This window comes from Phoca vitulina, unplaced genomic scaffold, assembly GCF_004348235.1.
Source record: "Phoca vitulina isolate PV1807 unplaced genomic scaffold, GSC_HSeal_1.0 scaffold38, whole genome shotgun sequence".
NCBI classification, from domain to species: domain Eukaryota; kingdom Metazoa; phylum Chordata; class Mammalia; order Carnivora; family Phocidae; genus Phoca; species Phoca vitulina.
The window spans coordinates 3,655,171-3,682,272 of NW_022589741.1; the positions used below are offsets into that span (position 1 = coordinate 3,655,171).

General features: G+C 41.4%; 1 protein-coding gene across 9 annotated transcripts in view; it reads left to right on the forward strand.

Moving 5' to 3' along the window:
• GRIA4 (glutamate ionotropic receptor AMPA type subunit 4) overlaps positions 1–20,214 on the forward strand; it is a 578,537-nt gene extending 558,323 nt beyond the window's left edge. For 4 of the 9 annotated variants that reach the window (XM_032427877.1, XM_032427876.1, XM_032427875.1 and 1 more), the window contains exons 15-17: positions 5,166–5,280; positions 13,602–13,736; positions 17,827–20,214. In XM_032427877.1, the coding sequence (XP_032283768.1) occupies positions 5,166–5,280; positions 13,602–13,736; positions 17,827–17,991 (415 nt within the window). In that variant the 3' untranslated portion in view covers positions 17,992–20,214. Of the gene's footprint in view, positions 1–5,165; positions 5,281–11,314; positions 11,430–13,601; positions 13,850–17,826 lie in introns of those variants that run through there. The other 5 variants (XM_032427867.1, XM_032427871.1, XM_032427869.1 and 2 more) reach the window with 5 other exon arrangements.
• The last annotated feature ends 6,888 nt before the right edge of the window (positions 20,215–27,102 follow it).

Below are 27,102 nucleotides of genomic sequence, written 5' to 3' on the forward strand. Positions count from 1 at the left end.
CAGAAATATACTATGAGGTTCATTCAGTTACTCCCATCAGCATCACTGATTAACTTTATTAGAATTGGTTCCTCAAAGGAGAATTATTATTAACCAGTAATATTTAGTCAATTAATATAATTATCAACATTATCAGTAATTTCCAAGAACAAGAATTGTGTTTAAGCTTTTGTTGTGTAAAGTCATCTTATTTCTTTTTTAGTTCCTAATTCAATCACCAGTGGATGAGGACGCCCATCTTATTCGGCCCTTGACTATATTACACAGTATCTTTACTTTTGTCTTTCCTAACATGAGTGGCAGAGAATTGAATTGGCATCATTTTAATTCACATTAATTTAATTCCAAGCCAAGTTGAATGATTTTTGTATGATTTGTATGATCTCCCTGCGTAAATCGTCTACCAACACCCTTTGTGGATTTTAAAGGGACTTTCTTACCTGTTGACACAATGCCTTGTGGATTCACACAATTTTTAAGTTTTTAAAAAACATACTAAGATTTATTGGGGACTATGAAAAAAATTTCCTAGCATCATTCAGGTGAATATTCTGGACATTTGAACCTCATGATATTTAAATTTTATAGAGTTTAGGGGCGCCTGGCTGGCTCGGTCTGTAGAGCTTGTGACTGTTGATCCCGGGGTTGTAAGTTCGAGCCTCACATTGGGTGTAGAGATTACTTAACAATAAAATCTTTAGAGAGAGAGAGAGAGTTTAGTATGAAGAGAGGATTCCCATTAAGAGAGCACAGGCCTAAAAGTGATGAGACTTTCCCGTGTGTGTATAACTAACGGATCCTTTCCCATAAGGACACTAGAACAGTAGCAAAAATCTCACCGTACGTTAGAATAAACAGCACCATCACCGCCAACAATGAAATATTCATCCGATTAAGTAAAATGGAATTGAGTTTGTTTTAATCAGACTAAATATGATATTGCAAATTATTTGTTCTACAAACTACATACACCCTAAATATCCTGTGTGCAGATGTTGACTAAGTCTAGGGGCCGGTATATCAGTCCTTTATAATAATATTCTTAAATCCAGGAAACCATAAAAATACTTGACTAAACTTAAACTTTTAAAATGTTCCTATTAGGTAGATATTTTGTCAGATGTACATTTTAAAACCTCACCAACAGAAGAATTACATTACAAGTAATATGGTCCAGAAGTAAATATAATGAGTAAGGCATAAATTAAGCATAAAAGCATACCCAAACATATAGAATGATAAATTATTTATGAAAGTGTGGGAGGTAAGAGATGGGTATCTTAGCCTGAGTTAAGATGCTTTGAACAAGAAAATCTCCACACTTGATGAATTCACCCAATATCAATAAATGGGAGAAGTTTAGGTCTGTTAATTCTCGTTCTCAGGCTTCTGTTGTATGTGGTCTTTCAACAAGAGTCTCATTAACAAAAATGGGTCCCAGAAGCTAGCGCAATGAGGTACGGATTTTCATAATCTCAAGCTCAGTTGAAGGAAATTTCAGGAATAAAAACCTTGGGCAGTTTTCTTGAGGTCCTGGAATCTGACTCGAGGAACATTTTCCTTCCACGCTGCAGCAAGCGCCCCGCCATCTCACTACTATTAAAATGCCTACTTGGAGAAGGGTTTTTCTTACCTAGAATTCCCTGAAGGTACAACAGGCAAAGGCAAGAAGGAAGTTACCTGAGTCCTACTTCACTCTTTAAAAGGTCATTGTCTACACACCTGTGCCGGAGTCCAGCTCCAGCCGGGGTGGGTCTCTCGTGGGAAAGGACGGCGTCGGCGAATGAGGACACACAGACACAGGGTCAGGTTGCAAGCATCTCCTCCTGACAGCCTCGGAGGAACTTTATTTATGTTAGGATTTTTTTGTTTTTCCAAATCTTAGATCATTTTCTGGATTACAGCCATAGCCTTCTTTCATTTTTCCTTTGTAATGATTAACATGACCTTTATTGATTTCTGCTTATTGGCTTTCGCTAAAACTAGAAACAGTACGCAAAGAGAAAGGTGCTAGACAGAGCGTGACCGTCTTGTTATTTTGTTCTATAGAAACCAATTCTTCGTGGAATTAGTCTCATTATGATTGCTTAGATAGGCGTAACTAAGATGAGTAGTCACTTTATCATGAAACCCCAGAAATATTCCCACAATTATAAAGATTGCCATAAATAAAATGAAAGAGAATAGCAGGAGCCAGCTGCGGAGTCTCCTGTTTTCAGGATCGTCCCCCATACTTGGACCTTGTCAAACAGCATGAGTAGCTTGGCTTGCGCCACACCTGGGCTCTTAATTGTGGTCTACACACATCCAGCAAGAGTGTGGTCACTGACTCTTTCTTCCTCTCCTCTTCCATTTTTAAATGAAAACAATCCACTTAGTTGAGTTTATCTGTAAAAGCTGCCTTTTATAGAATAAAGGGAACAATCAGCGTAAGGAATAGAGCACGTCTTTCTTCTATCGCTCATCTTCTTGGCTGACCACTACTTCAGGACCAGAATATCCCTGACCATTAATCTGCGTTTCTGACATTGACTTTGAAATCTCTGTCTGAAGTGTACGAAGGGGATTGCAAAGGAACAATAAAACGTGATGGAAGGTCTGCTTCCCAAGTCCCTCGTTTACTCCTCACTACTTGTGACTTCCCTAAGCTTGCTTCCAATTCCTCTTTCAGGGTTCCTTTTTCTCTTGCCTAGGTAAAAAATATATATATATTTTTAAATCTATTCCAGCAAAATGAGTGAAGTAACTTTATGTATTTTCTTAAGTCACTTGATGATTCTTACAATTAATAACATGTAAAAGTAATGTGTTTCATAAAATAGGACAGATGTTCAAATGTGGCTTATGCTGCAGTTGAAATGGCAATCTACAGAGGCTGCTAGACCTGATTATGTACAGAAATGACATCTGTAGTCAGAGAGTTGTAGAAAACAAGCAGTTTTCACATGCAGAGAAATCGTGAGTACCTGAAGACTCTTTCTGAATATTAATTACAAGGTGCCTTCCATGCATCATAAGAGAAAAATAAACGTGCGTATAATACTATTAGGGGGACTTTATCAAGGGGCCACATGTTTCTGGAAGGAAAATGTGGATTAACTGTGACCTGGGCAGTGACTTACCTACTGGTCAAGTGTATCGTACGAACCAAATATTGATGTATACGCACACACATATGAATAGCAGTGTGAAACTAAACTGTTTTTACATGGCCTATTAGATGGTCTTAGAAAGACAATGTCTTAGAATAATTTTGTAGAAAGCTTTATTCCAAACAGTTTTCTCAACGTGAAGCTTTTTTTCCTTATCCATTCCTTTGTTTTGCTTTTTGTTTTCTCCTGTGCTGTGGGACTGTCTTTGGCTAATACCCCTGTTAAATAACCCTCTCATGAAATGATCTCGGTTTTATCAAAGCAACGGTCTAAACCAACACGTAAAATTATTGGGATGCCACCTCATTAAAATGGATCTACTATGAATGTTTCAGGCTAAAATAAAGTAGAGTATAAAAATAGTTTTCTCCGAAATAAAAAATTTTAGTTTGGTTTAAATCATTGAAAGACAAATTTAGTTTGTTGTGGACACAAAATAAATTAAAACAACTTTCTCCCAACAGCATTTTTTTTTTTTAAATAGGTCTCTCTTCACTGAATATTCATTCATTCATTCTTGCATTTCAGTCTGGTCCTTTTGCTGATTAAACCAACCACCTGATATTGTTCACTTTGGGAAGTATATTCATTATTTTAGGCCACTAATGTGGCACTTGGGAAGGTGGGAGCAGCTGATTATTTAATTAGCATTTCGTAAATGGCTGTCTCAGTCTCAAGAAGAGTTAATACTCTCAAAGTGTATGGCTTATCGTGGGACATGTTTATTCTCCAAGTGGATCAGACTATCACAACACTGGAAAATGAACATTGTTTACGTGAAATATGATAAACACATTTTAAGAAAAACACTTCAATAGGCTGATTGGTGGTGAAATATGTAACACTTTTTACTAGTCAACAACTATTTCACTTGCAAATCAGTTTTCAAGTGCTATTCATTAATATGGGGTTGTTTTGTTTTGTTTTATTTATAACTCATTTGGCATTAAGTAACCACCAAACTCAGTATTCATCAAGGTGCATAGCCCAAATTCTTGGTATAGAAGCCACTCTCTCACTCTAACAGAGATTTCATGAAATGCTGGGAAGACCTCTTGAAAGAGATAATGGCTCATTTAAAAACTAACTTGAAAGCAAGTAAGAAACCAAATACCTGGCAGGCAAAAGCCCATGACACATTTTTAATCCTTTTAGACATTCATTAGAATCTGCTGCCTTATTCCCCGGTAGAGATACACATGGAGGCAATCGGATCTGGGGTGTTTGTCTGCAGTCCCAATCACATGCATCACGGCTCCCTGGGATTTAATTACTTAACTTCAGCAGTGGAATTGGCCGAGCCATCATAGTTTCTAAATAGCATCCAAAGCCTTCAAGAATCAACACCAAATTCCAAATAGAAGACCTTTTCCCTGAGGGCTGGCACTCCCTTTCTCTTGACTATCCTGTGACTTCTAGCGCAGGGACACTGAACCAAACATGCCAATCCTAGATTCTGAGACCAATGAAATCAAACAAGTGAGCAAACTTAACTCCCACAAACAGTAAAGGGAACCATAATTAAGCCGTACTCTTTGTTGTCAGGAAATCCGTTCACAAAAATGAATGAACAGCTGCTTTTTCGCTCTGGCAATGCCATTCCGTGTTTCCTTCTGGGAACGAGTTTTCATTTGGGTCTCTTTTCGGCTGTTGACATTCTTAGAGGCAAAGGAATTCAAGGCACAATTCTTCCTCAATTACTAGTAAATGCAAGTTTATTGCTGTTTTGCAAAAGAAAAAAAAAATCCATGTCATTGGTTGATAACAGCGTCCGTTTATTTGACAGTAAATGAACTCTGAGAGCGAGCAGCACCAAATACCACGTGTTTCACACCCTTTGAAATTAGTCACCATTGCCTTTGGTTTGGACTCTGGTGGAAGGGGCTGCAGGACCGCAAAATGAGAGGTTTATTTAGCGCCTGGGAGAAGCTTATAAAAGAGCTTAAGTCCTCATTCCTTCTAACATCTTAACAGCTGTGCAGTTTCTTACAAAATATGTTTTATCGTTTCAAGAAATGCTGTTAACCTCGCAGTTTTAAAACTGAATGAACAAGGCCTCTTGGACAAATTGAAAAACAAATGGTGGTACGACAAAGGAGAATGTGGCAGCGGGGGAGGTGACTCCAAGGTCAGCCTCAATGTCACCAAAAGCGGGTAAACAGTATGTATAGTAATAGGTGCATCTGCTGGGAGACGCAGCTTGGACCCCCCCGCCAGCCACCCCAGTCCCTTCGAAACCCAAGTATGCAATTACTGTCAAAGCAAAAATATTTGCAACCGTTAACCAATTGAGGGACACACGAACAGACCTCATTACAACAGTCCCTGAACCCCTCTGGCTTCAAAGAGGTGGTGGGTCAGACCTTGTAGTCCTACGAACCCCCTTGTAGAAAGCAGGAAGGGATCCAAGCTTTTGAAAGGGCAATTTAGTGATGAGGAGGGCGGACCCCGAGGGGAAGTCTGTCCCCTCTGGTTCACCCATGCGTGGCGAGACCACCTACAAAGCGTTTTTAAGTAACAGCAATGACTTGACTCCACCTGGACCTGTTTAGAGTGCCTTCCAGAAAGCCATGTCTCTACCCAGAACCCTCAGGCTTCCATTGCATATCAAGTTAAATAATAAATCAGCGATAGTCTTGTGAACTAGACATTTTTTGCCTTCCGTAAATGGATCAAATCACAGAATGATCGGCTTCAAAAGCAAGACCCGTTCAGCTCGGTGCTCACTACATCCATGTCATGTTTCCAGCTTCATAAAATAAGGTGGGGTTTTTTTCTAAGCAGTTTCTAAAGGAAAAAAATGTATACAATTAACAGAAATAATCAACTGGTGTCCCAGAACCCTTCTTCACTGTGTATAGACCTAAAACAATCCAGACATGGGAATATCCTCACTGAATTTTCTTTCATACCTTCCACCTGGCATGGAAGAATATTGAAAATTTTTAAGTATGCGCTCTTGTCTTTCTTTTAAAATCTAGAGAATTGCCCAAAACTGCTTGTCTTCCGTTTCTTGATTAGGCTATAAATTCCCTTACTTGGCCACCCAACCCACAGAATGATGCTCTGTTCTCTGAGAGTACTTGGGATGGAGGCTAAACTCATTCTTTTCCAATGGCGCTAACTTCCCCCTCTTTCCATCTTAAAAGACTTTCAAATGCAGCTCCTTTGTGCCCCTCTAATTACCAGCCCTATTGCAGGAAGAGGAGGATAAACTTTGCTAAGGGAATATTCTAGCCAGGGAGAGACAGGACAAAGGAGGAGACAGTGGAATCATGTGGACCCAATCCTGATCCCCCACCCCAGGTCCTGGAAAAGAATCATTCTGGAGAGAAAGAGCAGAGAGAGGGTAGAATCTTGGGGGATTCCTCTGGGATGGTTCCCCTTCAAGACCCCTCCATTTGAGACACCAGCCACATGTTTACTTAAGGAGTATTAACTCTTTTTATATTTTGGCACCCTAACTTGCCTAGAATATTCTGACAGTTTCCATAAAAATATAAGTAAATAAATACATTTTTCTATGCAGAGAAAATTATTTAAATTTACACTAATAACCTACTATTTTCCATGCAAATTAGAAATATAAGAAAACATGCTCTAATAGCACCAAAGAAAAGCAAAAATTTTCTAGTCCATTAGCAAAATTTTGCTCATGAATGTTTATTTTTCTCACCGATATAAGAGAAGTACAACACTGCTTAACCAATAAAACTTTCCAGAAAAATGAATAACAAACTCCTATTTTAGTGTCCATGAAAACGTCTTTCCAGAGAAAAATAAGCAGAGCAGAAACGTACGCATAATGGAAAAATCTATTTGAGAAAAGTCACTTCAGTTTATTTCACTAAGGGGTTGGACAGCTCAGGTTGGATTTTAAGCTGTTTGTATCCCACAGATTGTTTGGTACACAATGGACACTAAATAAATATTTGTTGTCAAAAAATATACGTAAATCTAACCTTGTAGTGCTCAAAAGTCAAACTGTTGGTCCTTGGAATGCAGTAACTTACTTTCGCCAAACATGAGCTACAAAGTGATATATTCTAAAACGTTACTTCAAATCTTCACAAAATGTTATAAAAATCAACTTAAAATATTCCCCCCAAATGATGTCACAGTATGTTGCTTTCCCTCAGAAATTCTGTTTTTGTCCTAGAAAACATTCCTCGTAGGTCGCTTATTGATATAGTATGTATCACCAAGCGAGTAGGTGGTCACAGTCTAAATGTTAATGACGCCCTACTCTGAATTTGTAGTAAGAGGCGGTGTTTTACATGCCCCGACCCAACTTAGGTCAAAGTAAAGCAACAGGAAGCTGTTGCTGTTTCATTTTTGTTTTGTACCTTCTACGGGTGACTGGTTTTCTTTTTAGAGTTACCTCACCCCTCCCGTGGGGCTTGATCTTCCTCAGAAGAGGTAAGATAAGGAGGAGAAGGCTCAGTTGGAGAAGAAGCTAGTTTTTAAGACTTTGCTGAGTATCAGGCCAAGGCAGGAGAGAAATTAAATGATGCCAATTCCGTGTAGGGGGTGGAATATGCACATTCAGAGGCCCCAGCCCAGGCATGCTGAAATCTAATGTTGTCTGACTTTCCAGTACAGACTCTTGGTAGGAGAAAACTCAGTTTTCTAGTAGTGATTCACCTAATGAAGGCAGAGAATCATGGAAAGCTCGACCTCCACCCCACCCCCCCGCCCCCAGTGAATGGGTTCCTTTGAGGAGACAGGTGACCCACCTGCCATTCACAGGATTATAACCCTGGGGGGACCTCTCCAGCCTTCCATTCAGCAGCAAATTATTAAATTTCTGCTTTCAGCAGGCAACATGCCATATTTGTGGGGAAAAAGAATTTTCTTTTCTCTCAAGGAGCTCATGATCACTGTGGTAGCTTCCAGTCACAGCCCATGGCTACAAAATAATGAGCATCCCCACTTCCCTGAGGGCCATTCCCAGAGCATGACATTCTGACCCGGTCGCCCTCAACCAAGGCTTCATGCTGAAATGTAAAAATTTAAGGAAAGAAGTAAGAAAAAGGGTCCTGCATCTTAAAAAATAATAATAAAGTAGAAAGGCAGGATTTGGAGGATGCAAATCCATTTTTTTGAAAATTTACTTCTTTAATAATATTCGTGCAATGTGGTCTAATCTATGATCATAAGAAATTCATACTTGTGAATAAAGCAATAAAAGTTTACTAATTGGCAATGAGCCAATTTAAAAATATCATTGCAATGTCTCAAACTCATTTTCCTCTCTGATGAATCTGATAGTTTAGTCTGAGCACAAACCATACACAGAATTTTATGCCAGTTTTTAACGTGAGTTACTCAGTCCTGGTTCTAGTTGGAAATTTTGGTAACGCCTGTAATCATTAATGATCTATAAAATTACTGATTTTTTTGTTTGTTTTATACCCTATTCTCCTCTATGTATATAAAAACAGGCACCCTCACGAATGTGGATATTCACATAAAAATCGTTTTGTAAATGTGATTACCAAATAACGTCTTCTTTAGGAACTATATTAGACCACAAGATACCCATTTTTAATTTAGCCCTTTGAAGACGGTAGCCAGTCCTGACTTTAAAGCACGTCGTAAGTGGCCTCCTCCCCTTCACCATAGCCATAGAAACCAACACACGAGTAAAGGGATTGTTAGCAAAAATATGAATTCATAAGCAGAAAGAAAAGCTGTGGTAAACAGAAGCCAGCGATTGCCCGATAATGAATTCCTTGCTCAGTGCGTGATACTCCACCAGATAACCATTAAGTTTGGCTCCTAATAAATATCTTAAATTCAAAATTCCAATCTACTTATGGCCTCTAAAACCAGGCTCCTGCCGTGACTAGCAGAAGGACCAAAGAGGCAAGGGGAGAAGTGAAGGGAGAAAGGCAAAGTGGGACCTTAAGGACATCCCTTCTAGAAGAAACTGGAAGGAAACTCTGCTTTCTTTTTCCTTCCCTTTTCAGCATGAAGTCCTCCTCCCAGAGCACCCCATTCAAGAAGTGCAGTGTAGGCTCATATAATACACCTGTGTAGGTGTTAAAGAGGCTTTGGTGAGCAGCCTGGGGACCTCAAAACTCTTATAGTATCAGTTAAATGAAAAAGCTTGCTCTGGGTTCAAAATAATTTAAATACAGCAACCTTGCAGAGCACCTACTCTGAGTCAGATACCCTGGTAAATACTGTCCTACAAAGATGAATGAGATACCGCTTTTGTTCCCAAGCAGTCCACAACTCACCCACCAGCCTGGGGTGGGGTTTTGTAATAATCACGTCATGAATGGGGGTCGGGGTGTATAGATAGTAAAACCCACATTTGGGACCAGATTCACCAAGCACCACAGTTTACCAAAATCTTCATCCTGCTCCATCCCCAAACTCAGTGTTTAGTAGAAAGTGTTAAATCATGCTCATACTAGATTTTGTTCCAAAACACGATGTAGTTTTCTAGGAATGTGGCAAATGCATATTACTTCTTAAATGGAACAATGAGCCTTGTTAAGACATTACAACATAGATACAAAAAATTAAATCGTATTGAGAAAACAGTTAAAAAACTTATATCTTAGAAACTTTTTTCAGAACTAACAGTACAACAACATAACAAGAAAAAAGAGACTTTTGGCTTAACGGCTAATCAGAAAACTCAATTAACCAGAAACTCCCATTTCCCGAGTCTTCCGTTGTGAATGTTTTTAATTGCACAAGCTGAAGTCACACTATTACAAACCCTGATTCAGCTACTTCCTAGCTGTGTGGCTAGATGATTTAATCTCTCCGTGCCTTGGTTTCCTCATTTGTAAAATGCAGGTGATCATAGTATCCAAACATGTAAAATGCTTCCAACAGCTCCTGGTACCTAGGAAGGGTTCCGTCAGGGTTAACTAGCATTATCACCATTATTATTACTGCATTGCCTAGATGTGCAGATAAGTTTATGGAATTAATCCCCTGGCAGTCAAATCAATGCGTGCTGTGTCTCTCCAAATGCACTCAATATTTCCTAGAAGAAGTGAGGTGTTGGGGGAGAGAGCCAGACAAAATAATCGTGGCAGCTTAGAAATGTCCAGAGAAATTCAATGAGTCTCTCTCCGAGTATTTGTAAAAGCAAAAAGAAACAGAAACCAACCAAGCACGGAAACAGTAACAACAAGAGATGTCAGGGCTTACTGCTCCCCATCCATCCTCTCGGACTTTTATTTTATACACACAAAGGTGTTAACGTAGGAATGAAAACCGGGGGAGTTCTTCGATTCCTCAGAACATTGAGACTGACTGATGACTGGCCTTTTCCTCCTTGAGACTCCTTATATAACATCAAGTACTGAAGGACTCAAATATGGTAGAAAAGAAAAGTGGGATTTTATAGGACGGGAGTTTGTTCCTAAAAATCTCGGTTTCCCCGAGCCTGTCATGTACCTGCTAGGAAGCGTCCGTGGAGTACATTAGAGTCACTTCCATTTGTATGCACAGCATATTAATGTGATAGACTCGAGATAGATAGATAGATAGTGCTATTATTCAGGTTAAATACCGCAACTGAGGAGAGTGTCAGCATGGGCTTATCCTCTCATGACTCACATAATCTGTCTCCTAAGGACCTTCCTGGACCCTTTGTCAGTAACTCCCACACCCTCCTTCTCTTCCAGTTAGTCCTGGATGAGCATGGTTAAGGAGTCCGTGTAGACGTACTTTTATAGCAGAGAGTAAAATTACACCAACTGAATCACAGTGTAGGGGAGAACCCAAACCGGTCCGAGCCAGCTTCTCTGCATGCCAGTCTGTCCATCTGCGGCCACTGCCATTCATTTCGAAAGTGGGGGGAACACAAGGAGCTTGTGGATCTCGAATGACTTCCACCGCTGTGCTGGGAACCTCGTAAACGCTCCAGCAATGGAACCCAGGCCAATAGTTTTGGGTTCACAGTAATTGCATACGTTTTATTTACGATCCTCCCTAGCAGTATGCACCTGTTACCTAAAGCGATGGAGCAGGCCCCAGTCGTAGGTCTGGTTCTCCACCTGGGCCTCCCGCACGAGACTTAGCACCTCCTGTGGCCTCTGCTCTGTCACTTTGCCTTGCGATTCTAATGTAGTTTGACTTGAATAACATAAAATAACATATATAATGTTATTTATGTTATTTTCCACGTGAAGAACTCCTGTAAACCTTGCCGTTTTGAAACTCAGTGAGGCAGGCGTCTTAGACAAGCTGAAAAACAAGTGGTGGTACGATAAAGGTGAATGTGGACCCAAGGACTCCGGAAGCAAGGTTAGTCGTCACACTCCGGGGCCTCGTCTTGTGCTCACAGGGCCCGCGAGCGGTTGTCACAGGGCGCCGACCCACTCACCCGCCTTCTCAGAAAATTGCAGCCCACACCCCCACTGCTCAGGCTTGGGTTACAACTCAAATTAACCGCAGAAGCACATACACGAATAAAATTCCTTCTGTGACCCTCAGACTCACGTACCACTAGCGCGAGTAGCGCTTCTTGGTTAGGGTTGCGCTTGTTTCGGAGGCGAAGGCCACGGAACCCATTGTTTCAGGAGCTGATGCCCTCTCAAAACAGAAGTGGGGAATTGTCCGGTAGCCATCCAGAGGAGGATCCTAAATATTCACCCTGTGGCATTCAGAAGTTCAGTCTTTTGTCACTACGTTGCCAAGCATTCCACTTTAGTTTGAAGAGGCCCGGTTATAGTTCTGTGCCGACGGATGCGCAGTGGACTTTCCGATTCGGTTCTACCGAAGTGCTCTTAGTAGATCAGCATTTACGGATAATATCTCAAGTTAAGATCTCTCATTCGTGAATTCTTCTTGGTGCAATGCAGAGATCTAGAGACCTGATTCCACTGAGTACAAATAAAAAGGGTTACAAACAGTTATGTTTCCATTCTAAAGGAAAAAATGTAACAATATATCAGTGAATCTAATTACCTGCGCAAATTCATAGAATGTAACAAGTGCCCGAAAGGAGTTGAGGATTCTTGAAATCTTCTTTTATTTTTTTTCTTTATCTTCTTTAAAAGAAAAAAATATTAGTTATTCTAAGACATGAAACAAATAAATGGCTTAAATAGGAGAGTCTCCATTCACTTAAGAATGAGACCAAGTAATGTCACTTGATACCTTTTCTGGGCTTATCCCTACGTTTTAATCAGTTTTTTCCTGCCTTTGAACCAGAGTGGAATGAGACAAGCTTGGCCAAATAATGAAATACTTATCTCAAATCCCTGTGTCAAGCCACAGAAGCATAAATATTTAATGAGCGATGATTTTAGAAATGAAGTGACCCTAAATTTTGGCCCAATCAGCTAATGTCATGGCTAATTGGACAGTGTACATAGTACGTCTTTTGAATTCAATACTCTGCTAATAAAACTAAGTGTCTGGATCACATTTTGTACAAAACCTACAGCTGGGAAGATGATGGCCACAGGGCATCCTACAGGGAGTCTATCCAAAATACTCTCTCAAATCTTGTTATGTAATATACGTATTTCCAATTTATGAAAAAATTCTGAAGTCTTGTTACAATTTTAGTATTTTCCAATCATATGCTTGACTATTTCCAAATTTATTATGAGATAATATGTATGCTAAAGCTCTGGAGAATAATATGTCTAAACTATTAACTGATTAAGTATTTTTAACTGGGAATGGAATCTTATTTTTAAATCAGTAAAAATAATCATAAATTTGTCCATACGAAAATAATTTATGTCTCAATTAACCATGGTAATTTGTATATTTTTAAGTCATTTTTAAAAAGTTACCTAAATGCGATGCATACATAATTATTCCTAAATAGTATATAATATGTAAAAGTGACACTTTCTGGAAGATCTCCCATACACCTATGACTGAAAGAACAAATAATGTGTACCCTAGCACATTATTTACATATATTTGGTAAAGCAACAGTGAAGAAAATGTGAAACTGTTAGCTAAAAAAAAACAACGAAACTTAGTTCCTTAAGTAGGAAATGTGAAGTGAGATTTATACAAGAGAAATTTCAAACATTGAAAGTATATGGAATAGCAGGAAAGCCAAAAGACATCCCCTTCCCATGTAACTGGGTTTTAAATATGCCATTTTCAAACTTAAATAATAAGCCCACTTCTGCCACCCTGTGTAAATATATAAATGCTTTTATATGGCTAGGTATAGTGGTTTTCGCTGCATATTTAATAATGATAAAACGTTACAAATTTTATTGAATGTAATTACACACAGTTTTATTGGTAATCATCATAATTTCACTTCTCCTGAGAGTTGGAAGCTTTATGCTTAAATCCATAAACCTCCATCAGTGATTTATACATGTAAATAATTTCAGGTTGCATTAGGCATTTGCTTTAATTAGCTGTTTGGATTTCGTGTGTTCTTTTGCCTTCTGGACGTGACATTTCCGCAGTTAACTGCGATGTCTTTATCTCCCCCAGGACAAGACGAGCGCCTTGAGCCTGAGCAACGTAGCCGGCGTCTTCTACATTCTGGTCGGCGGCTTGGGCTTGGCTATGCTGGTGGCTTTGATGGAGTTCTGTTACAAGTCCAGGGCAGAGGCGAAGAGAATGAAGGTGGCAAAGAGTGCACAGACTTTTAACCCAACTTCCTCGCAGAATACCCAGAATTTAGCAACCTATAGAGAAGGTTACAACGTATATGGAACCGAAAGTATTAAAATTTAGGGGTAGGACTTAGGGCTTACTACAGTGAGGGGGTGCTGCATCCTGTAACTGCAGTGTTGTGACCTGTCTGTCCAGTGGTGACGTTGCTTGCTTCTGATTACAGCTTTTATATTTTTGAAAAACTTCAGTGCAAAGTGGTTCGGTTTTCTTTGGCTGCGAATGTACTGTTCGAAACTGTATGTTGCCAATAGATATCTGCATTGAAAGGGTCAGAAAGACAAAATCAAACCCCCAGGATTGCTCTGCAAAATGATCTGAACAGTATATCCTATTCGAAATTTGGGAGAAAATGGAAATTAGTTCTGGGTTTCCTTGTCCATGTAGCAGGCTAATCTACTTGGAACAATCCAATTTTAGGAGAACTCACAAAATCAGCATAAAACCATTTCAAGCGATCAAAGCTTAGACGGTTGCCTATTTTGATATGATTATGTATTTTCTGAGAACCAACTCCAAGCACATAGTAAGGGCTCGGAGAATTTTGGCTCCTATTCTGTTTCACATTAACCATCATTCTATATTTTTTTAAGAACCAAACCCTGCTGTTTGCTCATCTGACAGTACCTTGAGCCAGACCTTTAGATAGAAGTGATTGTCAGAATATTGACTCCAATTCATATTTATTTAGATGAATTTCAACTTTCACCTTCACAGTATCACTAAGGTGGATATGCATTTTAGGCAAGACGGCAGTTTCCCCATCAAAGATGTCAGCAATGCATGTGTTCTTCAGGGGGACACAGGAAAAGATAAAAATTGCAGTGAATTATTATGCCCTTTTTTTTTTTCCATTTCAATTGTTTTTAAGTAGGCCAGAGCAGCCGCACTTACTCATATCCTCCCACTGTGTCACAGTAAAACATGGTAAATATTCAGTGAAATGTAGGAAATGGAGATAATTTTTTAAGAATCTAAGTGTCCACTACTTTTATTCCTCGAATGATAGAAAGTGGTTTTAAAATAAGATCTGAAAGCATTTGTTACTGCTTTTCCTAAAATCCGGTCTCTAAGACCCATTTTCTAAAATTATATATAATAGTCAACTGAATGGGCTGCTCACTCTGATGACAATGATAAATGAGGCTTTGAACCCACAAGAGACATTCAGTGCTTGATGTACCCGAGAGTCAAAAACCCAATATAATTTTCATAAGATGTACATCTGAGGTTATGCCAGGTAAATAACGCTTGTTTTTTATATTTGTGGTTATAAAAGCTATCGAAACACTTTGTTAATGTCTTAAAACAAAGAACAAAAGTCATTCCCTTTTACAAAGATCTAGTTGCTTCTATCCATAATCTAGAAATCAATGGATTACTGAGTATAACTATACATAGATAAGCCCCACATGGCTCTTTCCCAATTTTGTGTAAAAGAATTAAGAACAAGACCCTACAGTTCACTCAGATCAGAATGTTTTGAGCATGTCTTCTGATAGCAAAACAAAAACAAGGAAACTTTCAAGGTCTCTTGACCATTATACAAATGCTGTTATCTTAATAATTATACAGTTGAGAGATTTTCTCAAACTGAGAAAAACAATATGTGACAGGTTTTCAGAGTCAGTTATTTGGATTTTATTCTGGAATGAATTTTATGTCTTAAAAAAGGGGGCTTTTTTGTTTTGTTTTGGTTTGGTTTGGGTTTTTTTTTGGTTTTTTGTTTTTGTTTTTGTTTTTTCTTACAAGTCATTAAAACTGATTTTTCTTTGGCAAAGCAAAAGCATCCCAATCATCAGCAAGGTCCAAGGGTAAGGTTGCAAAGAAAAGAAAAAGAATATTAGAAAATTCTAGAAACAAACACTCATGGATGCCAGTTAATTACCAAAATCTGGGAAGTTGCTAAAGAGATATAAATTCCCAGGTTATGTACATATAGTTCACATGTAATAATGTTTTTGGAGTCCGAACCTGGCATTACAGCGTATCACATGAATTGCCTCTACAGTTGGGGTTAAACTTCTAAGACGATAAATTTCAAATAAAATACAAAGCATTCCTGTCCATGACTTTTAAAAAGACTTAATGGCATTCAGGGTAAATGAAATGATGTGCACCTAAGAAGACTTGACAACTGTTACTGTACTCTCGTACAAGATGGCTTTTTCCTTTCAAAAGCTCTGTTGGCCACAATTACCCAAATTTTTGATGATCTAAATAATACTGTCCTAGAATGCCGAAAACAAAACCTGAAACCTTCAATATAGAGAATATTTACTCTAAAAATGATTATCCCTCATGGGAACACGTATGGTCCTAGCCTTTAGCCTCAACAATCTAAACAGACCCAGACCACGTGTAAATTTATAAGAATTTGAGCAGCCTCAGTGGGTTCACAGCAAAGCTGAATAGAGATGATATTTTAAGGAAGAAGCAGGAGATAGAAATATAAGAAATAATAATGCTAAGATTTTAAGAGAAAATAGGAGCTGTCAAAGATTTATTAACTATTACACTCAGTTGCATTCATCTACAGAGAAGGAAAGATTACTTGAGAGCACATGGTTCCTGTTTGGGGTATTTTCCTTTCTTCACAAAGGCAATCAAGAAAAGAAAGGAAACACAAATTTTATAGCAAGAGCCTTCTGAAAAAAAAATCCCTTCCAAAAATTACAATGCTTTTGTTAATTATATTTCTTCTTCAAAACAAAACAAAACAAAACCAGTAGGTTTTAAAAAATAATTATTTTATTTAATATTAAATGTTGAAAGTGAATCTGAGGAAAAAAATTCAAACTTTGGTTCTGGTTCATTTAATTTAGTGATGAGTAGTTCTGTAGAGATTGCATCCTGATTTCTAATTTTTTTGAGACTATTCACTAAAGAAAAACTATGATAATGACCTTGGTTTTTATCATAGATAAGTCATTAACTAGCAGTTTGACTTTATCAGGGTATTTGATCTCTAAACCTTTACATTATACCATTTTCTACTCCTATCACTAATTTCATTATTTAATATATCGTGACTCTAATACTTAAGTCCCAGAGCAGAGTAAATATAGGGATGGAATTCCTAAAGAATTAGGTAAACCTAAATTCGCCACAGGGAATTAAGATATATTTTGAGTTACGAGAAATAAATGATCTATGCATAGCAGACTTAGACAGTATCTCGTTTGCCTTATTTTCCTCTTGAGTTAACATTAAAATTCAGTTACTAGAAAAAAATGTGAAGGCAAATGAACCAGCAGTAATTAGATTTACATAAAAACACTGCCTGTCTCTCTTCTGTGTAATACTGTTATCTGCTCCTGACTTAACCTGACAGAGAACAGGAATTTAACGAGGATTTCGGAGACCTGACCCCTTAACATCTCAGTCTGGGAGGTTCCCCAGCAGTGAGGAATTGAAACATACTCCCTTTCAGTGCACCCCCCGTGAAACACTGAGAGCCTCCGAGAACATCAGTCAGCTTCCAGAGTAGGCCCGTCACTCACTGTGCTCTTCTGGGTCATGTCTACCCCCGGTGTGAATGAATGAAGGTGTCTTCGGATAGATCTGTGTTCCGCAGGCCGGAAGATCTGTCATGAATAGTCCGCAGTTTGTTTAGACAACTCATCACAGTTTTGAGGATAACGCCCGCGCTGTAAAGACATTTCCTGGCAAGAGCAAGAGGCTCAATTAGAAACGTTGTCCACCTAGAGGAGAATTTTAAGCTGGCCCAGAAGTACCAGGGTGTAAAGGACCGCAAGGCGAAGGCTGTGTCCCGCCCAGACTTGCCGAACAAAACCTAGTGTGACGATTTCCAAATTAGTTCTGAAACAGGTAGGACCACAAACTCCAGCCCGATTTATTCTTCGCTATAGTTGAGCTTCCCTTTCCCATAATGCGCAGTTTTCACACGACCAAAAGAACATTGGAAAAAATGCAGATGTCTAATTATTGATATCTTGGTGTTTGTTGTGTCGCCTTTTGTCGCAGAAGCAGAAACATTGTAACAGTCCACACTCTTTCTGTTTCCTTTCCATGCACCCAGCTGACCTTTTCTGAAGCCATAAGAAACAAAGCCAGATTATCCATCACTGGGAGTGTAGGTGAGAACGGCCGCGTTCTGACGCCCGACTGCCCCAAGGCTGTACACACGGGAACTACAATTAGACAAAGTTCAGGATTGGCTGTCATTGCATCGGACCTACCATAAAAACCAAAAACATAATCGAGTGCCTTAATCAAACTGTGTTGGTGACCGACGGGAGCGCGGCCCGGGGCGCGCCGAGCAGGTGCCCTGGACCAGGCCTCTGGCCAGAGCGGGCTGTGCGTCCTGATGCTCCCCGTTCCGCAGCAGCAACGCGTGCATGAGCTCAGCTCGGAAACCCAAACTCAGATTTTCTATCAGGAAAACTCACAATTTAGGTTTTTTCGGGGAGCGGGAGGGTGGGGAGGGAGCTGGGATGGGCGTATTAACAGCAACAGATTTCACTCGAGTGGACTTAAAAACTAATCAGACTTGCGAGTTAGCGCATCAAACTGTGAAGTTCTTGCTCAGAAAGGCCTGTCTTCACCGCAAGGGATAAACTAGCTAGAGAAGTCAGTGAACATGCTAACGTTCGTCTCCAGAACACCCACGTGGTCCGTGGGAGACTCCAGCTGAGAAAACACAGCACGAAACTGTGATCGGAAAATAATCAACACTCATGTAAATCCTGTGAAAAAATTTAAAGGAAGTATTTACACATACTTTGGAGAAAACAAATACTGAAACATGCTTGCTTTTTAACTGACGTAAATTCAGTAGAGGACAACACAATTCTTTTTTCTAACCATCTTAGGGAAAAATACATTGCAATAATTGATATGCCATCACTGTAATAAACTTTAGAGACTTTTTTTTTTTATAAAAGTCGGTCATCTCCTTGTTGCAGTAACCTACGCTCTGTCACATAGTCGATGTCCCCAGGTCGCGTTTGTCTCACTACCCGGAACACAAACACAAACGAAGACAGCGTTACCGTGAAATCGTCAGTCTGCGATGTAGAATCAAAAGAGACTACGGGTCACTCATGGTATCGATCTTATTTATAATCTTGTTCTGTGTACAAAATTGTGGTTTTTGTACCCACCAAAAGAATAAAACTGCGGACATTCTTACAATATCTACAGAGCTTAAAGTTTGTTTTTATCGTTAATAAAAGTTATTTGAGAAATTACAAGACTATGTAGGAGGGATTATAGAAGTCAAGTGTGGGCCATATTGGAACATGTAGCTAGCTCTTATTTCTGCATAATAAGCTTACCCACTTTTACAGGTGTTTGCCTTGTGAGCAGGTGAAATTGTCACAGATGACGTGTTTGAATTGGGGAACGATCTGTTGTCATTAACAGCAACATACCTGTAATCGCGTGTTGAAATTTTACTTGACTGTATTTTGCTGCATAAAATAATGTGTCTCTTGGGTTTCTCCCCGCCCCCATTCCCCTTGTTCCGTTTAAATCACTTGAAGGCACGAATAGTAATTTGTGGTAGACAAAAAAAAAGAAGAAGAAGAATTTGTCCTTGTTTTTTCAACTGGAAATGGTGAAGAAAATTATACCCGTGTTTATTTCCCAAACCCACCTTCTGTTATGTATGGATTAAATTAACGTGGTTCAAAGGAAGGTTTGGATCCTTTGAAATAATAAATGAGTACTAGAGTACAGCTAGCCATCACACGACTAGAGATCTTGGCAGAAAGCACAAGTTAGGATGACTTTGGAAGTGTGGCCTTGAAGGACGAGTTCCGTTTCCACCGGTGGAGAAGCGTGGAGCGCCTTAGGGGCGAGCCGGGGTCCAGCGCGGCGCGTGTCCGGGCCTGCCACATCCCGGAAGGTAAAGCTGGAGGAGGTGAAGGACCCACCCGCTTGCTTCCATCTGGAGATTGCCATCCCCCCGCGATCTCTGCGCTACAGTAAAGAGCCACCTCTAAAAGCGCAGGTCCCATGACTCACGCACGGGCCCCTCAGGAAAAGGCCCAAGCTCTGAGGCAGAGCACATGGGTCCCTCCGTGACCTGGTCCCTACTGCTCCCTCCCGTGGCATCCGCCCCGGGCCCAGCCTCCCCCGCCGCACACGGGACGGGCATTTACTCTTTCCTTGGGCTGTCACTTCCCCCGGTCTCTTTCCCTGACTAACTTGGACTCATCCTTCAGCACCAGATCGCACCGTACCTGCCCCAGGAAGGTCTCCACGCCAACCCGCCCGCCCGCGGCCCCCGGGCCCGCTCAGAGGCCCTCTGGTGTTTCTCCCCATCTCGGCGTGTGCCGTGTACCGCACTGTACTCACCTGTGTGCTTGTCCGTACGACGTCAGACTGTAAGCTCCTTGAGGGCAGGATGTCTCTCCCGTCCACAGTTGTATCCCCAGCACCCAGCACAGTGCCTGGCCTATTGTAGGTGCTTAATAAATATTTGTTGAATGAATGAATTGAATCGAATTAATTTAATTAAGTGGAAGCAGAAAGACAGTATCTTTCCTCATTAACAGTCCCTAGCGTGTGTGTTAAGTAAAGAGCAGGTCGGAACGAAGGCTGGGGGCGCCCGGGTGGCTCAGTCGGTTGGGCGACCGACTCTTGATTTCAGCTCAGGTCGTGAGGTCAGGGTCGTGAGATTGAGCCCCACGTCGGGCTCCATGCTGGGTGGAGTCTGCTTGATACTCTCCCTCCACCCCTCCCCCCCACTAAAAAAAAAAAAAAAAGGCTGAAGGATGGCTGATTTCATGACATTGTCCATCTCCCCGGAAGAAGTGTGGCTAAAAAACAAAACAAGATGACCTGACAAATTTTCTGATCGGAGGAGACATTATTCCGTGTAATTGTACCTGGCCGTGGAATGATTTGTTTAGCTAGAGAAATTGTCTTAAGGTAATTAAATAACCCAAACCAGGGTTCTGGCTTGGTTTTTACCCGTTCTTCTAAAGATCTCTTTCATTTAAGTCTCAGAGTGGATAAGTGATGAGAAGGTAAAAAGTTATATTTCTCATAGTTTAATTTCTTCTTTTTGTGTTGTTTTCTTTCTGTATTAGTATCATATAGTTAAATTTCTATATTTCTCATGGAATAATTCTGCCAAAACCAAAATGTTAAATCTGCCATCAGTACAAAGGGATACCCTATCTGGTCTCCAATCTGAGGAAATGCTATAAAGCTAGGTAATGTGATTTTAAAACATTTATGTTTAAATTAAGTTAAAAAAACATTTAAAACATTTAGTTCCATAAAGAACTCAATTATCAAGCAAGCAAGATGACCATCTAGTGCAGAATTTCCTGAATGTATCAGGCAAAACCACTTTTGAAGCTACATCAGCTGGTTAAATGTATACAATGACCACATCTGAAGGCTGTGAAGGACCCTCAGGAGAACCACTTTGTTACAGTCAATTCAATAGCTACTAATTAAAAATGCCAACCGCCCCCCACCCCCGTTCCAGCGCTAGCTTCGGGCTTGCTCCATGCTGCGCCCTGGTGTCCACACCTGCTGTCAACTCATTTATCCATTCCCCCAAGGCATAGCACACAGTAGGTATAAAATACATATTTGTCAATGCATAAACACAACTTCAGTTACTACGTCAGTATCCGTGAAAAAAACATGCTCTACTAATTTCCCCAGAAAACAGAATATCCCAATTTGCAACACCAATGAAGGGCAGCTAGAAATAAGCATTAAATGAAAGTGGCATCGGGGGAGTTTCTGAGGAGACGAACTGGAATGGTGCGGATTCATTTGTCTTCTTGGCATGAGGCTGCATGAAAAGTGCACCTTCTCAAGCACGTTCGTAAGCAGCTTTAATGTCAGGCGGCGCGCCGGGCTAGCGTGCTTAGCATTTGTCGGAACCAACGCACGTGTGGCAGGTGGCATGCTTACACAGTTCCTAACAGCTGGTACCAGGAGTCTTGTCAAAAGAGGACTGTGCTTCTTTATGAAAAGATGTTGATCCATTAGAAAGAGTGGAAGATGAAATTTGGAAATTGTACCTCAAAAAAAAAAAAAACAAAACAGGAAACTAAATTATTTCCCATGAAATAGAATAACCTGTTTACTTATGTTGCTTTGATTTTATTGTCTTTGGAGGGAGTGGTGGGCGGGCAGGGGATGAGGGAAAATAAAAGATAAGGCAAAGGAGACGTTAAGAAAGCAGAAAGCTGGCAAAAGTCCGGTAGTGCGGCCCTGGTGGCCCAAAGAGCTCAGGAGAACGGGGCTGTTGGACAAATGGTTTTCCACTGTGTGGTATGTAATGAATGTCTGATAAAGTCCTCTTCCCACGACCTGCTTACAAATTTTCCTACGAGCTCCAGGCTGGTATTTGTGGTCGGATTAAAGGGAGTCAAGGAGAAAATTCTAAGTCCCATATTTGGGTTGATGCTAGGCCAGAAATAACCCTAATAACACGTCTCCTTCCCACAGAAATGGGCAGAAATTTAGATTGAGACTTGTCCTTCCGCATGGCAGAGAGCAAAGTCTTGTTCAATTTTTTCTGGATCTGGAGAAGATGGTAGGTGTGAGAGGACCCTACGATACATACATAAATAAATATTCTATTAAATTATAATGCCTAAGTCATGGGGCCCGTGAGGGGGTGACTTAGGAGGTTTGGAATCCTGGAATCCTGAACGCAACATGAGCCTGCTCAAATAGATTACCATGACTTCCTCCTCCGTGTCTTTTCATTGGACCAACACTTCTAAAGTTCCTAAATATTTAGCAGTGGATCCAAACTGTCAATATTTCCAGTAGTTTCTCTCACTTTCCACTCCAGTGACACCTAATTACTGCTCACAGCTACAGTTTTCCAAGCGTTTCACGTTCATCCCCTTCTAAGTTTGCTGATTATTACCTCTCCCTGCAATGCCCCTGCCTCAGACGGTGGTCCAAGCTATAACCAACAGAGCGCACCGGGCAGTTCACTGAATCTCTGGGAAAGACAGAGCATCTGGCGGAAGCAAAGCAGGCAAGAACAATACCAAAATCACGTCACTGACCTGCCCCCAGGCCACGTCCAGCTTACAGTGGACACGTATGTAAGAAGCAAGGACACTGAGCAAGGAACTTCTGTTTGTACCGTCTCTGAGCATGGGGTGTCCCCCCCCCGGATGCTCTATTTCCTTCCCAGGAAACAGGCTCCACGCACAGCCTCTTTCACATCAAACCTCAGGAAGGAGTATCTAGCTCATGGTGCTCGGTTGCCTGGGATCTAGCAGCGAGGGAGACGTGGAAACCAAGCACTGGTTTCTACCTTAGGGAAGCACAATGTGGAAGATAAATACAAGAAGAGTTAGAAGAATCTGAATGGGCACAAAATGTGGAATATCTCCCCTGTTTCTTTATGTCTAATACCCACCCGTCCGTCACCTCGGGTACACAGCCCTGAGTCCCTAAGCTTGGAGATCGCTTTGGCTTCCCTGTGGCTTGTGCTTACCTCCACGTGGACTTAGACCACTGTTCCATGATTATTTTTAGAGATGTCTCCACTTGATCTGTCCAGACTCACCGGTGACAGAGAGCAATGAGGAGTACAGAGAACACAGTGTGAGCTGCAGAGCCAGACAAAGCGAGATGGAAATCCCTTTTCTGGCGCTTACTCTTTGGCCTCTGGAAGAAGCCTGTTGTCTCATACGTAGAATGGGAACAAGAATACCTAGCATTTGAAGTTTCTGTGAGGTCAAAAATGAATGTTTATAGATTGCTTGTCACAGCCCCAGAGCTCAGTGGGAGCCCTGTAAACAAAACTACACTTAATTCATCTCTGTAGCCTTGGGCTTCTGCTTCTGCCTAGGAAATAGAAAGCTGAAGGGAGAAAAAAAAAGGTTATTTTCTCAGAAGCCAAATAATCTACACAGTCATAACTTTTCTCGTGTGACTCAGAAAGCTGCTCAAGTAAACTGAATTCCAAAGAAGGACACGTGCCTTCACGGAGAAATGGGACACACAAAGAGTTTCCCATCTTCAGGAGAGAGGAGGTGGTGCACCAGTGACCATGACATTGTGGGCAAGAACCGAGCTGAAATATTAACAGATTCTTAAGGGCCAAGTGTGGCTATGATGCAGGTGGAAATAGCTGAGGACACTGGACCAAGAGAATCTGAACTCACTTGCAAGGCTTTTTTCATGGTCCTCAACTGAGCGTTTAGAAGAAGGGGGGCAGGGAAGAGCGGAAGACCGGACGGAGATCCCCTTGATGGATAGAGCAGGTGGGCATGAGGCGAAGAGCACCCGCGGGCTTGGGGGGTGCGGACACACTCGAAATGCCCTGCCTCACTTCCAGACCTCTCTCTTCTACAAATCAAAAGTCGCAGGGTCCTGAGCAGGGCCAGCAAATCTTTTCGTCTCCGTGGCATGAAGACAACCTTGCTTCTGGAGAAGGAGCTGAAGCACACATCCTCTACCTCTGCAGGAATTTCTCGCCCAAGACGGACTACAGTTTTGCTTGAGGCGATGGGAGGACGGAACATTGGGAAAGTCTCACCCTGCGGGCTGTGAGGTGAAGGGAAACGTGCCTGCCTCTGGCGGCTGCTGAATTCCACCCAGGAGAATGCTAGCTTGCTGGCTGGCCGCACGGGCCTGGCGCTCAGGAAGCAGTCGCACCTGCCGCCCCGGGAGGCAGAGAGGCGTGGAGCGGGGCGTCCACTGGGATGCAGCTGTGCGGGGCGGCCGGGTGGGACTACGAGTGAGGAAGACCCCAGAAGTAAGGGGTTCCGAGAGCTCCCGGGTCGGGGAACACAGCCACCTTCCGGGAGGGACAGGAGCTCCTGCACCCGGGACCCTCCCCGACCGGGCTCCAGGCATCCTTCTCGGGCTGTTCATCTGTAAACTGTATCATAGCTTTTAATAAACCAATAAACGTAAGTACGTGCTCGTCCTGATTTCTGTGAGCAGCTTAGCAAGGAATGGAATCCAAGGAGGAGAAGTTCATGGGAACCTCTGATTTGTCGCCCAAACCGACGGAGGGGGTGGGTAGCTGGGGACCTCCTCGCTGTGGGTGTCTGAAGTGGGGTGGGAGCAGCCTCGTGGGCGTCCGCCCTTAACCTGTGGGACCTGACACGGTTGGCTCAGAGTTGGGTGCCATGGAGAATTGCTAGATGTGGGGAAAGAACCCACACATTTGGTAACCGGATGCGTCAGAAGGGTTCTATGTGAGGAGTAGAGAGACACATAGGAGGAACACTACCGAGTTTTTCTAACACAGTTGGTTATATTTCTAGACCACAGTGGGCAGTCTCAGTGAACCATTACCATTTTAAACCATTTACTCATTCAAAAAGCATTTATAATGGGGTTGAACATTAAGAATAAGTTATTTCTTTAAAGGAATCGAATTTCTCTTCCAGGGCCAATGAGGTCAATGAGGCATTTGCTGCAAGAGTGAAATTTAAGGGGGAGCTGAAAAGTCAATAATCAAGGCAAATAACATTTTAAATATTTTTAAACATCAAGACTTTTGTAAAATGTATCAAAAATTTAAAGATAAGATCTAGAGTTGCATGCCAAACCATCTAAGACCTCAAGGTTAAAGAAAAAAAATATGTCCCTTTATACATGATTTTTTATGTTTAATGGTTAGCTTTATTGCAGAATATTAAGGTGATTGAAAATTTCAAAAATAGATGTATTAAAACCCAAAGTATTCATTTACGTTTAACTACTTTGTATTAAAACAAAATTATCTTTTTTTACTTTCTTGGTTTAAGGGAAGCAGACTCCTCAATAATACTTTCAAAATCCACTTCTTTTCAATTGAGAGAACTGACATTTTTGACAATTTTTCTGGGCTAAGGACAGATCTTAAATAATTTGTAATGAACTTCAGCTTACTGAAACACCTTTTGCATGGTGCCATTTTTGAATTTCAATATATTCATTTTTTTTAATTTTCAAATTTTGGTATCTTGCTTATCAAGCATTTTTGCATTAATTTTTATTTTTAAAAATATCACATTAAAATATCATGTGTCAATTCCTGAAAGTTTTGGGGCACCAAGGGAGTGCCATGTCCTGGGCTCCAGCACCAGCCAGAGAAAGTCTCTTGCCCACACCAAGCACGACCACGCTGTTTCTGAGTCTGTCCAAGCAGTGCCTTATGATGGAAAACTCTTCTCTCTTCTGTTTGTGACTTGGGTGACAAAATCGACCCAGGACTCCTCTCAGGGGTCACTCCCTCTTTGAAGCCTCTCTTGACCCGCACTCAGGAAAAGGTGGTCCCTCCGTTCTCAGACCCCACTAAGTCCTGTCCGTATTCTGTCAGATCGTGTGTCTCCGCCAGATGCGTTCGCTGTCAGCCACGCAGGGAAGGAACTGTCTCGCGCGGTCATGTAACATGTATGCCCGCAGAGGACTTAAATACTGAATGGAGGGAGGGAGGGAAAGAGAGGGGGACAGAATAAGGGAGAGAAGCAGGGTAGAGAAGAACAGACAGCAGCCTAATAAAAAAGAAGGGCGTGGACGGTTATGGGATGAGAAGACCCCTGGGTTGACCTACTTTTTTCTCTATTTGGCTACATAAGTCCGTACTCTTTCAGTTTTAAGTCCTAGAAACTCCAACTCAAACGACTTAACCCCCCGACAAGGTGATGGTGGGAGGTGTTCTAAAATTAAACCCAGGATTTAATTTATCGAGGCCTGACTGTGGCCAATGACACCGACAGGCTTTTAGTAATGACATTTGACGCCACACCACACAGGGCTGCAGGGAAAGCAGCAAGAAAGCCAAGGCCGGAGCTCCTGGGGGAGTTTCTGTGGGAAAGGTGAGGCAGGGCAGGGCAACAGTTTAGGACTGGCCAGACTGAATATGGCGTAGGATCTACGCTGTAGGGGCTGTCTCTAGCTGTCTGGTACCTGACACTGGGTTGATTTCAGGTAGGCGGGAATATTAGCTTGGCCTGTGTGAGGTTGATAATGGGGGTCCTGGGGGTCTAGGCATCGGTTGGTTTGCACGTGAAAGGCATCCTCCAGGCCTGCACAACCCCTAAGAACTGGCTAGTCCTGGGAGGAACAGTCTCTCCCCAGATCGGTGACAAATGCCAGAGCATGAAGAAAACAGACAATCAGAAGATATGATTCATGTAATTGACCTTGTGATGAAGGGATGCCCAATGGACAAATCACAGAATCTAAGAAAATGCGGAACAGGGAGAAATTCATTGATTTGTGGAGGCTGAAAATACAGAATCATCTCCAGTAACAGGTGAGGTTTGATCGAGCGGTTCAAATAACATCCTCAAGGACTCAAATCCACGCTCTCTATTCAGCCTTCCCTGATAGGCTCCATAAGAGACTTCCCAAC